Genomic DNA, 11,967 nt, shown 5'->3' with positions numbered 1-11,967 from the left:
AGAGCATTGTGTAGGTTTAAGAACGCTTAGATTATGTATGTGTTGTGAGGGCGGTTTAACGAACGTTGTTTAAAATTACCTTGTTCAATGATACAATATAGTAAGAGATATATGAACTTAAGGACTTGTTAATCCAAGCCTTCCAGCCATGGCTTTCCTTTAGTGTCATTAGCTTTTTCATGTTTTGATCAGCTGGCAATGGGGATGCTGTGGCTGCCTTCTTGCATAGCACAAAGTTTCTTGCTTGCTTTGATCCTATGGTTTCCATTGGATTAAGAGCTGCCACAAAACATGAACCCAAACCATATCATTGAGTAATACTTGTGTAGCTACACATCAAACTTTGTTGTGTATGTTTTGATATCATAAAGATCATAAAGTAGATTGTTTGAAGCGATGTTGTACGGGTCAAGTATTAGGGGTGGACACACGGGAGCTAACAGGAAAAAAAATCTCTCCACCCCTTTTATTCTCTTTTTAAACGGAAATTTTTGGCATGATATGGAGTAGATTCTCGAGGGACTTGGGTCTCGTAGGTTAAATGTAGAGATGCTTATTTGACTTGTAGAGATCGGTCCCAAATGAGAGGGAGATTCCTCGTTTAGACGGAGAATAAAGAGAGAGTGAAGAATTTCTTTTTTTCCCTTCGATAAATGGAGCACTCGTCCCTACCCTACCTAATATAAATATATTTTCATCACACACACACGTATCTATATACACACATTTTTTTGGCTATATTAAAAAACTACTTAAGATGGCGGAGAAGTCTTCCCCTCCCCGACCCATAAACATCTCTAGTAATGATTTGTTATTTAGAAATATTTTTTGGGTTCACTCGTCTTTCTTCTTTCCTTCCGAGCTTAAGCTTCATTTTATTCTAGTCTCCATACAGTCGGAATACGAAAACCAAAACCAAAACGAGATTTTAACCCAAATTTAAAGATGGAAATAAACAATAAAAAAGGAAAGAATATTAGAGAAAGGGTAGCAGAAAGTACAGGCATATGGGTCCTCAGAATTAGAAGAATAGAGAAGAAAGTTGGAAGCATGAGTGCCAAGATGAGGAAGACGAGCTTGACGAGCATAAGATTTGAGCGCAGCATGAATAACTTCACTCACCAAATCTTCCTCCTTCGCCACAAATCTTAATGGACCTGAACTTCCCACAACATTTACACTGACTAGCAGCCTCTTACCACCTTCCACCCTTTCCTTGTTCCTCAACCCTAACCCCTTCATCCCTCTCAACAACACCTATGATGCCTCTCCCAACCACTCAACACAACCATCCAATATTTATAACACAACAACTTCCAATATTTTATGTCTTCTTTTATCTTATTTAAATACTAACCCGATTTGAGTACAGTTATGAACTTATTTGTGTTGGGTTAAATTGGGTTCAAATAAATACAAATTTTATGAACTCGGTTGGTTCAATTGTAACCGCCCATGCCTACCACTAGCCGATATTGTCCTCTTTGAGCTTTCACTTCAAGCTTCCCGCTTTAAAACGCGTCTTCTAGGGAAACATTTTCACACCCTTATAAAAGGTGTTTCATTCTCCTCCCCAACCACGTGGGATATCACAATCCACCCCCTTTAGGGCCCAGCGTCCTTTGCTGACATACAAAAACAAAATTTGAATAAATGACCGGAACAACTTGAACCAATCAATTCAAATAATTTTATGAACTGGGTTGGTTCAATTGTAACGGCCCACGCCCACCGCTAGCAGATATTGTCCTCTTTGAGCTTTTCATTTCGGGCTTCCCGCTTTAAAACGCGTCTTCTAGAGAAATCCAATTCATAATTTACCGTTGGGGTATTGTTATGAACTTATTTGGATTAGATTGAATTGAGTTGTGAACGTTAATATGAAAAATAAATATTTTGCATAGTTTATATTATAATGTTTTTATAAGCTTGGTGTGAGGTTGAATTTATAATTAGTAATATTAAAAGATAGGGTTGGGTCATGTAAACAAAAGGGCAAGGGTCATGTCTACAATTATTATTCCATTTTATAATGCATTTTATTTATTTATTTTTTATTTTTTAATGATTTTTAGTCAATTATTGGTTTCAACTATGACGACCATTTTTAATAAACAAAGCCAATAATTATTTTTATTTTTTGAACAATAAAAAATGCCATTATTTCAAACATTATTTCAAACATTATTTCAAACAAATGCAACTAATATCTAACAAACTTAGGATTAAAGTGAAACAATATAAATTAATATTATTAGATTCTTCTATTTAAAAATTAGTAAATTGTTAAAATTCTATTTTTTGAACGACACGACGCCGTATCCAGCGAGAGGATCTCCATTTTAAATAATCAAACAAGCGGATTTGAAGTTATCAAAAGTCAAAATCAAGTACAAATTGAAATCCGTACATAAATGGCTATTCCATCCAATCAATCAACTCTTTTGTATATTTATTTTTCTTTTAAATTTAATCTATTATTGGCGACACCATTTTATAATTAAAAGGTTTTTTTTTTTTTTTTTTAGTTAGTATTAATTAACTAAGCGGTTGATGTGCCGAGTTGACTTAGCGATAAACGACACGAGAGACCTGCAAAATAGAGATTTTGCCCGGGTGTGCTACTTTGTACAATATGCTATAGTGTTTGTGTTGATATCAAATATGAAGTGGTGTCGAGTTTAACACAGGTAGCGAGTCTTAATTGAAGTAGACTACTATATTAGTACTTATTTTATATGATATTGTTGTCGAGCCCGATAATAGGTCAGCGGGAGAGATATGTTGGGATCTTTGACTTGATCACAATTTACTTTTCATTTTAAATGAATATTGATACACTGCGAATATACTTTTGATATTGCGAATATACTTTTGATATTACTACTTTAAACATTAAACGGATGAAGCTTTAACTCACCTAAAGCATTAGAAACATATTTTAAAAATTCATGCACACTTATTGGAGAGATATTTTTATCAATCACCCAAACACAAATTTCATAACCTATAAACATACCAGCAAAGGGGGAAGAATAAGCGCGGCTACACACATGAGTAGCCATGTCTGTCTAGGTAGCGTAGCGGACCTATTGCACGACGCATGGCACGGTGGGGAGAGGAGCTACATAACCAAATTGGGTCAGGTGGGCGGTTTGGGTCGCATGCAGGTTATCAGGTTGGACTACATTTGCATGTTGGATCAAGTCAGCTGCTAATGTCGTGGCGCGTTGTGTTACGGTCCTACATTTTCTTACCGTGCGGCATCATGATCTTGACATGCTCATGACCATCCTTGAGCGAAATTAAGCCCTATATATATTTTTCGCGGCGACTTTATGGCTTCCGTCGGACCTTAGGCGAGATTTGTCTTTGCCAATCGTACTAGTCATCGTCCTCAATGACATACTTGGGGGCACAACCATGGTTGGGTTGTGACACGTTACATATCTTACAGTCTGACGCGTGTCCTCCTTCCATACAAAAGATATATCAAAACCTACATTAAAAAAAGAACCACAAATGGAACAAATACAACACAAGATCAAAAGAATTGACTAATACTGAACAAAAACAAATAAAAACATAACAAATCTAACAAAGTACGAAACAAATCGCAACCTTAACAGATAACCATATCAATGAAATCAAAACCACAAAGAACAAACAACAAATCAAAACCAAAAAAACATTTAAAAAAAAAAAGCAAAATAGCTAACTCAAAAGAGGATGATCGAAAAGATTTGATTTTGAGATGTTCAAGTTTAAGTGGTTTGAGGTAGAGGATCCAACCCAAGGGCCAAGGCTCGCACATGTCAATAGACTATATATGTCCCCCTCGTCACAAAAGGGTTTAAGCCTTAAACAAAACCAAATTTTGGTAAGAACCCACCAATTTTCAACTCTTATTTTCCCGGCGCAATAGGGTTCTTTCATTCACAACTTTCCTCTTTTTCATCGTTCAAGCCAAAGGAGAAAAAATCCGTAAGTTGTTACTGCTTCACGTTTTTCTATGTTTCTTTTGATTTACATTCCCTTCTTTTGTTTTGTTGATACTATTATTCCTCTGGTTGATAGCAATCGCCGCCGCTAAGGTTTTTCTAACTATGGCTGACGAAAATCACAAAGAAGTTCCTGTTCATGAAGATGGGGCTTCAGAACCCAGTAATGGGAATGAACAGGATTCCGTCGAACTTGCTCCGGCGTCGCAAAAGGACGGAGATGATGTGAAAGGTGAATTGTTTTGTTTTCATAGCTGGATTCTCGTTTGATTCTGATTGTTGAATGAATACAGAGAATCGTGGGAAAACCCTTATTAGGGTTCCAAATAGATATAATGAAATTCCCTAAGAAAATTTGAAGGTTTCATATCTTTTGGATTGATTAGCTTCAGATTAGGTCCAATCAGTTGTTGCAGTTCCTTCATGTTCAATTTAGAGTTGAGTTCATCATCTTTTTTATTTGTTGTTTGCTTATGACAATACTTCATTATGCTTGATAGCAAGTACTTTGGCTAATTTTCTTGTGTTAAGGAATTTAAGATATCTTTTAAATGACCTAGCTTGAGGCTTTTAGGCATGCTGGGAATAGGAATTTTGAGGCTTAGAAATTTGGGTCGCATAGCTAAATGGTTTGAGAAGTTTCTTTTGTATATTGATGCTTTGTAGCTCAGTGTTTTGCTGTTGTGAGTTAATATGAGTGATATCCTGTTGCTGGTGGGACTTGGCTCTGGTGGAAAGAAGGGATTTTCCACCAGAGCCAAGTCCCCAGAACTCCCCAATATCGTCGATCATTTAGTCGACGGGCAATTCGTCCTCCTCTTTCGATTTTTGTTTTGGTAAAGGCCTTTTTGGTTGATAGATTGAAATATAAGCTCCCTTTCTTAGTTCGAATTATGGGTCGACCTTTTAATTCATGTACATTGGTCGTTTTTTATTTATTGTTCCTTTCAAGTGAAAGTCCAGTTTAATTTATCACTCTCTATCTCTCCATATTTTTTTCTCCAAAGTTGAAAATTTCAAAGAAAATTTGGTTCTTTTTGTACCTTGTTGGTTGTAGGGAAGATTAACACCATAAACGTTACTCAGGTGAGATTTTTCTTTTGTCCTTGGTGTAGTCTTTCTAATTTATGTTTTGAAATATTTAAATCACCGTTGTAGCCTTTTCCTTCTGCTAATGGGTATCAACGTCTGGGGTCTCACTTCTCGCATACTTTTGATATGTTTTTTGCGATGATGATGGACATTTTATCATTAATTCTCTATTTTGAGGTAAACACGGAGTGAGTTGCTTGTCTGTTTGCCTTTTTCCCTCTCACTATGTTGTGGAATATTTGGTTAGAATGGAGCAGGGGAACTTTTTTGGATTGATGGTTGAAGGCAGATGTTCGGAGTTGGAGTTGGCGCATGTAATTGCTATTCGAACCACCAAACGCTGCACTCCTTTTTGTAGTTTTTCTTGGTTGGCTTTTTTGTTCATGAAGTAGGTTATATCCATATTTAGTCTCTATACTTCGAGATTTGTGTTTATTTGATTCTTAAACTTTCGAAAGTGCCTAATAAGTCCTTAAACTTTTGATTTTGTGTATAGTAGATTTGTAAATTTTAAAAAATCGAAGTTTTACTTGTACTCTTCTGCGCTCCGCTTGTAATATTTTTCGTAATTAATAACTTTTTGATTGGAAGTATTGAAAAGTAATTTTATTATTAGGTTAGACATTAATGGAGATTTTTAATTCCATTTTATAGATGGTTTTACTGATTTTAGTACTAAGCTGATATTTTCCCTCATTTTGCAGAAGGGTCAAAGAAAAAGAAGAAGAAAAATAAAAGCAAGTGAGAATCATTTATTTTTAGTTGAACTGCTTCTTGTGTGCATATGCGTTCCCCTATGTCTTGGGATTGCAAGGCCGTCTTCATATTTAATATTTTTCTTTCATGAATAGGAAAAAGAAAGAGACACCTCAACAGACGGATCCACCATCTATTCCTGTCGTCGATCTTTTCCCGTCTGGGGATTTTCCAGAGGGTGAAATTCAACAGTACAAGGATGAGTGAGTATAAGGCTTGGTTTTAATTCTGCACGATAATAATTTTCTTGTCAAATATTATCGTTCAAAACGTATATTGTTTCGTGAGCAATATGTTGAATAGATACCCTTGTAACTTGTAAGTCATCTTTCAAATTGAATGGAAAATATTGCAGGATGGGCTTAGTAGACTGTGATTATGAAATGAGGAATTGTTGGCAAAATCGCTGTTGAAATTCTCCAAAGAATCAAATGTCTCGTGGCATAGAAATATTATGTATGATTGCACCCTTATGAGTGGACTCTTGGTGGTGAGTTGAAAGAGTTCAGTAAAAGTCCAGGACTGCTATTGTAACAATCCAAGCTCACCGCAAGCAGATATTGTCCTCTTTAGGCTTTCCCTTTCGGGTTTCTCCTCAAGGTTTTTAAAACGTGTTTTTTAGGGAGAGGTTTCCTCGCCTTTATAAAGAATGTTTCGTTCTCCTCCCCAACTGATGTGGGATCTCACAACTATTGCCTTAGGTTGCATTTTCCCCTAGTTTGTAAAGTCCTCTTTGTTTGGAAAGTTTTACATGGGAGCGTAAACACCCGTGATTGAATCCAATGACATTCTCCCTTAGTTTTGTGGCTGCAATGGAGGATCGAGATTATCTATCGCGGGAATGCTTGTTTGTCTACTCCCTCTGAAATCAATGCTTTAGTTTGTTTAGAGTTACTGTGGTGCGTAATTGGGTCGGTCACTCTTTGATTGAGAAAATACTGGTGAACCCTCATTTTTGAGATAAGGAGAGGTTTATGGCATGCCTTTTGTTTTGCCATCTTGAGGGGAATGTGGCTAAAGAGGAATAGTAGAATTTTTAGAGGGGTAGAGGAGTCTTTGGAGGTGGTGAGATTTCATGCGTCGTTATGGGCATCCGTTAATTGGTTTTTTAATTATCAACTTGGTTGTATTCTTTTGGATTAAAGTCGTTTCCTGTAGTTGAGGACTCATTTTGTGGGCTTAGTTTGTATGTCCTTATACATTCTTTCATTTTTTCACAATGAATGCTCGGTTTCTTACTAAAAAAAAGTTCGCCCTTGTGTACTTTATTGAGTTACAGAACAAGAGGGGATTGGTTGTCCAACCATTCATGAACAGGATAATGGAGAATTCTAAAAGTTCTCCATTATGCCACGATACGATACAAAAGTTAAAAGGGATATTCATCAAAACCTTGTAGTGTCTGGAAACTTAAATGTAGCTATGCAGATTCTTTATCGAAGTCATCGATATCTGACTCTATTTTCTTTGTTATCTACATCAGTAACCTGTGGAGGACTACATCTGAAGAGAAGAGGGAGTTGGAGCGCCTTGAAAAGCCAATGTACAATTCTGTTCGACGAGCAGCTGAAGTTCATCGTCAGGTAATGTAACGGGATCATATTAGTGTTCATGTAAATCGAGAGGATCTGCAATGCTTTAGAATTAGCTAACCTTTTTTGTCCCTCTCATTGCTATTAGGTAAGAAAATACATAAGAAGCATAGTGAAGCCAGGGATGTTAATGACTGACCTATGTGAGACATTAGAAGACACGGTTCGAAAGCTAATATCCGAGAATGGCTTGCAAGCAGGCATAGCATTTCCTACAGGATGTTCTTTGAACTGGTAATATTAAAGACGTGGAATCGAATATATTTTTTCTCGAGTATTTATTGATGGTCTGGGATTCTTTTCTTTCAGGGTTGCTGCTCATTGGACTCCGAATACCGGAGATAAGACCGTGCTTCAGTACGATGATGTCATGAAATTGGATTTTGGAACACATATTGATGGTAAATATTGTGTTTCAGTGACTTTGCTGTGTATCTTGTGGATAATATCATATTCCAGGAGTCATTGAAACTGGTTTATTGGTGAGTGCAGGATGCATAATTGATTGTGCATTTACAGTTGCATTCAATCCTATGTTCGATCCACTACTCGAAGCCTCACGTGAAGCAACGAACACTGGCATCAAGGTAGGATTTGATAAATGTTTTTCTTATTTATTTATTTTTTTTATAGAAGTTGTGAGATATTTATATTCACTCAAAAGCCAAATAAACAACCTAAGAAAAGGGGTTGAGGGAACCCCTTCCCAAAGGACTAGTATAGGAAGATCTTCCAATTGTTATAATCATGAATAGGCTATAACTACAATAGATATTGAGTGTTTTGTGCATCATCAAGAAGCACTATTGAGAATATTAACTCAAAGAGAAGCAAAAGAAGAAAGCTCATGTTCAAAGTTTCTTAGATTTCTGTCTGTCCAAAGGTTCCACGAAAGGGCTCGAGTGACACAACGCCATAAAATTTCCCCGTTTTCTTTTAAAACTGGCCATTGAACACTTCCAAGAGGCAACCATCAATCCTTTTAGGAAGATATGAGGCAACACCGAACTCCTTGAATAGGACCGACCAACTGTTTACAGCAGTTAGTTGGACAATGAAGGAAGAGATGGTCGAGTGCCTCTTCATTTCTCAGACAGAGGCAACAAACTGAGGGGGTGGTAGCTGGTAAATATTTAGACACCTTTAGTAATAGCCTCTGCCCACCACTAGCAAATATTGTCCCTTTCGGGCTTCCCTTCAAGGTTTTTAAAACGCGTCTGCTAGGGGGAGGTTTCTACACTTTTATAAAGAATGCTTCGTTCTCCTCCCCAACCAATGTGGGATCTCACAATCCACCCCCTTCGGGGTTCAACGTCCTCGCTGACATTCATTCCCCTCTCCAATCAATGTGGGATCTCACAATCCCACCCACCTTCGGGGTCCAACGTCCTCGCTGGTACTTGTTCCTCTCTCCAATCGATGTGGGATCTCATAATCCACCCACCTTCGAGCCTAGTGTCCTCACTAGCACACCGCCTGGTGTCTGGCTCTGATACCATTTGTAACAACCCAAGCCCGCCGCTAGTAGATATTGTCCTCTTTGGGCTTTCCCTCAAGGTTTTTAAAATGTGTCTGCTAGAGGGAGGTTTCCACACCCTTATAAATAATGTTTCGTTCTCCTCCCCAACCGATGTGTGGGATCTCAAACCTTCTTTGGTGTCTTGGTGTTATCTCTCTCTCTTGCTCGCTAAAAAATTAATCTTAATGAAAGTTTTATTCATTCTTCCTTTTACTGAATTTCAAAAAGCCACATTGGATGAAAATATTTGCAGTTAAAACAACTATTTATCAAGTTACTATCAAAGAATGCAATCCAACTATGAAAAAAGTTCGATAGATTATACTTATTCTAAGTTTGTTTATTCGCTTAAAGATTGCATTAAAAAAGCACTAGACTTCGATTTATTGATATTTCAAATGAATTTGGTGGTTGCTCGAATCCCCTGCTAATAATCTCGATTACTCTTTTAGGAGTCTGGAATCGACGTACGACTTTGTGATGTTGGTGCTGCAATCCAGGAGGTCATGGAGTCATACGAGGTCGAAATTAATGGAAAGGTGTATCAAGGTATTGTATTTCATTTGTCAAGTTAGCCCGAACACTCATAAATATAAAAGGCAAAAAACTAATCCATAGTGATAACGAATTGGGAAATCAACTTCAAAGTACCTGACGATAGGCTATACAAAGAGCGTTGAATCTCGAATATTCCAAAATCCGTCCCATCTTCTTACTCGGCAGCTTTGAACATTTTGGTCTTTATCTTATGACGCCTCTCCTACATCATTAAAGCATGTTAGTTAGTGAATTTGTGCATTTTAGAATAGATTTTAATGAACAACCTTTTTCCGTTTTCAGTCAAAAGCATTCGAAACTTGAATGGACATAGCATTGGTCGTTACCAGATCCATGCGGGTAAATCCGTTCCTATTGTGAAAGGAGGGGAGCAAACCAAAATGGAAGAGGGTGAATTCTTTGCAATTGAAACTTTTGGATCAACTGGTAAGAATTTATGCAAGTTTGGAAGTAATTGATATGTATTACAGATTGCTCTTGTTGATACTGCGGATCATCTACGTTTTATCCAGGGAAAGGATACGTTAGAGAAGATCTTGAATGTAGCCACTACATGAAGAACTTTGACGTTGGCCATGTTCCACTGAGGTTGCCAAGAGCCAAGCAACTGTTGGCGACCATTAACAATAACTTCTCGACGTTGGCATTCTGCAGACGATATTTGGATCGCCTCGGGGAGACTAAGTATCTTATGGCATTAAAGAATTTGTGTGATTCCGGCATCGTTCAGGTGCTCCTCTTCTACCCTTATTAGCTTTATATCTTTGACATGATATTAAGAGATGAATTGGTTCCTCTTCTACCCTTATTAGCTTTATATCTTTGACATGATATTAAGAGATGAATTGGTGTAAATCAGCTTGTAATTTTCTTGTTTCACTTTTCATAAAGAGGAAAGTTTAAGTCTAGTTAGTGTGCACCAACTCACTGTTAGGAACCTCGACTCTCGACAATGGTATGTTATTGTCCACTTTGAGTTGTTTTTTGTTTCCCCAAAAGACCTCATACCAATGGAGATATATTCCTAAACTCAACAATCTTCCCCTCAAACAAAGTACACCATAGAGCCTCTCCAGAGGCCTATGGAGTCCTCAAATAGCCTTCTCTTAATCGAGACTTGACTCCTTTTTTGGAGCCCTCGAACAAAGTACGCCATTTGTTCGACACTTGAGTCATTTTTGACTAAGTTAAAGGTACGACTTTGATACCATGTTAGGAACCTCGACTCTCCACAATGGTATGATATTGTTCACTTTGAGCATCGGCTCCTTTTTCCAAAATGCCTCATACTAATGGAGATAGTATTCCTTACTTCTTTGATATGATTTTGATTTTGATGGCGGGTGTGTTTCGGGTGCTTTTAGCAAAATTGATGTTTCGTTAATAATTCTGGACAGGCCTACCCACCATTATGTGATAACAAGGGGAGCTATGTTTCTCAGTTTGAGCATACCATTTTACTGAGGCCAACCTGCAAGGAAGTGATATCCAGAGGAGAAGACTATTGATAATGCTTAGTGCTAATCTGAAGCTTCTGATATAACAATGGCTTCCAAGACCGTGCAATATGTTTGAAATGGAGTCTTCCTCTCTACACTTTAAAGGCTATATCATCTATACATAAATGGTCAATTATTAAGTGTTATTCAGTGCTACTCTCGAGTGTATGAGCCTTCTTACATTATTACAGACCATTTTAAGTTGCACCTTTTTTGAATGAACAATATTTATTTTTGTTAAGTTATAGACCAATTATGCATGTAATCATACTTTTTAATTTTTCTAGTTGGTTCCTTTTCTCTTTATCTATGATTAGAGGCTAATTTTTTCGGAGTTTGAGTTAAACTAATGTATTGATGCATACTTTATATTATGGTATACTTAAAATATGAGATAAAAATTTATTCAAACTTTCTAATGTTAAACGAGGTTATAATGCTTTAATTAGCTGAATTTTATTCAAATTAACACTCATCTTTAATTTGGTGGATAATATACTTAAAAAAAATATTTTTTTTCTTTTGAGTTCAACTTCGAATTTATGATCATCATTTACCATCATTTAGCGAGGATAGAGGAGAAAAAAAAAATTTACAGTAAATTCTCGATTATTTTTAAAAAAATATTAGATCTATTATACACCATATTAAATAATTAAGTTATGTTTAATAAGATTTTTTATTATTTTTTAATTTTTATCAATTAAGTTTATGAAAAATATATATATATTTTTTGTTTGGTTATCTATATTTTTTTTTAATATTTTCAAAATAAATCAGGTTTTGAATTTTTTTTTTAAATTTTGATTATGAAATTAAATGTAATTATGGTAAAGAATTTGTAAAAAAATAAGTATAATTTTAAAAAATCGAACATTACCCAATTAAAATTTAGTAGATTAATTAATTTTTAAAAATTGTGAATATATATAAATAGAATTAATAGTTCA

The 11,967-nt window shown here is 36.2% G+C and overlaps 2 protein-coding genes across 2 annotated transcripts; one reads left to right on the top strand and one right to left on the bottom strand.

The window, feature by feature from the left end:
- Nucleotides 1–55: 55 nt before the first annotated feature.
- On the bottom strand, nucleotides 56–1,277 carry LOC111791812. Its single transcript, XM_023673295.1, has 2 exons — nucleotides 1,002–1,277; nucleotides 56–279 (listed from the first exon to the last, which is right to left on the bottom strand). The coding sequence occupies exons 1-2, from the start codon at nucleotides 1,240–1,242 to the stop codon at nucleotides 56–58; spliced, it is 465 nt and encodes a 154-aa protein (XP_023529063.1). The 5' UTR covers nucleotides 1,243–1,277.
- Nucleotides 1,278–3,836: 2,559 nt separating this feature from the next.
- Nucleotides 3,837–11,258, top strand: LOC111791045 (methionine aminopeptidase 2B-like). Its single transcript, XM_023672227.1, has 12 exons — nucleotides 3,837–3,984; nucleotides 4,078–4,233; nucleotides 5,798–5,834; nucleotides 5,945–6,052; nucleotides 7,333–7,432; nucleotides 7,530–7,675; nucleotides 7,751–7,842; nucleotides 7,934–8,028; nucleotides 9,413–9,509; nucleotides 9,801–9,944; nucleotides 10,031–10,248; nucleotides 10,916–11,258. Exons 2-12 carry the CDS (start codon nucleotides 4,107–4,109, stop codon nucleotides 11,024–11,026), a joined length of 1,275 nt encoding a protein of 424 aa, XP_023527995.1. The 5' UTR covers nucleotides 3,837–3,984; nucleotides 4,078–4,106; the 3' UTR covers nucleotides 11,027–11,258.
- Nucleotides 11,259–11,967: the final 709 nt, after the last annotated feature.

This window comes from Cucurbita pepo, chromosome LG03 (genome assembly GCF_002806865.2).
Source record: "Cucurbita pepo subsp. pepo cultivar mu-cu-16 chromosome LG03, ASM280686v2, whole genome shotgun sequence".
Lineage (NCBI taxonomy): Eukaryota > Viridiplantae > Streptophyta > Magnoliopsida > Cucurbitales > Cucurbitaceae > Cucurbita > Cucurbita pepo.
This window is presented reverse-complemented; position numbering and strand designations above follow the sequence as displayed.

Excerpts from the sequence above, each read along its gene's own strand:
- LOC111791045 (XM_023672227.1), top strand. The coding sequence starts at position 4,107 with ATGGCTGACGAAAATCACAAAGAAGTTCCTGTTCATGAAGATGGGGCT. Across the intron at positions 5,835-5,944 it reads AAGAAGAAAAATAAAAGCAA|GAAAAAGAAAGAGACACCTC; the intron begins GTGAGAATCATT and ends TTTCATGAATAG. Across the intron at positions 8,029-9,412 it reads CAACGAACACTGGCATCAAG|GAGTCTGGAATCGACGTACG; the intron begins GTAGGATTTGAT and ends TTACTCTTTTAG.
- LOC111791812 (XM_023673295.1), bottom strand. The coding sequence starts at position 1,242 with ATGAAGGGGTTAGGGTTGAGGAACAAGGAAAGGGTGGAAGGTGGTAAG. Across the intron at positions 280-1,001 it reads TTCTGAGGACCCATATGCCT|CTCTTAATCCAATGGAAACC; the intron begins GTACTTTCTGCT and ends GTTTTGTGGCAG.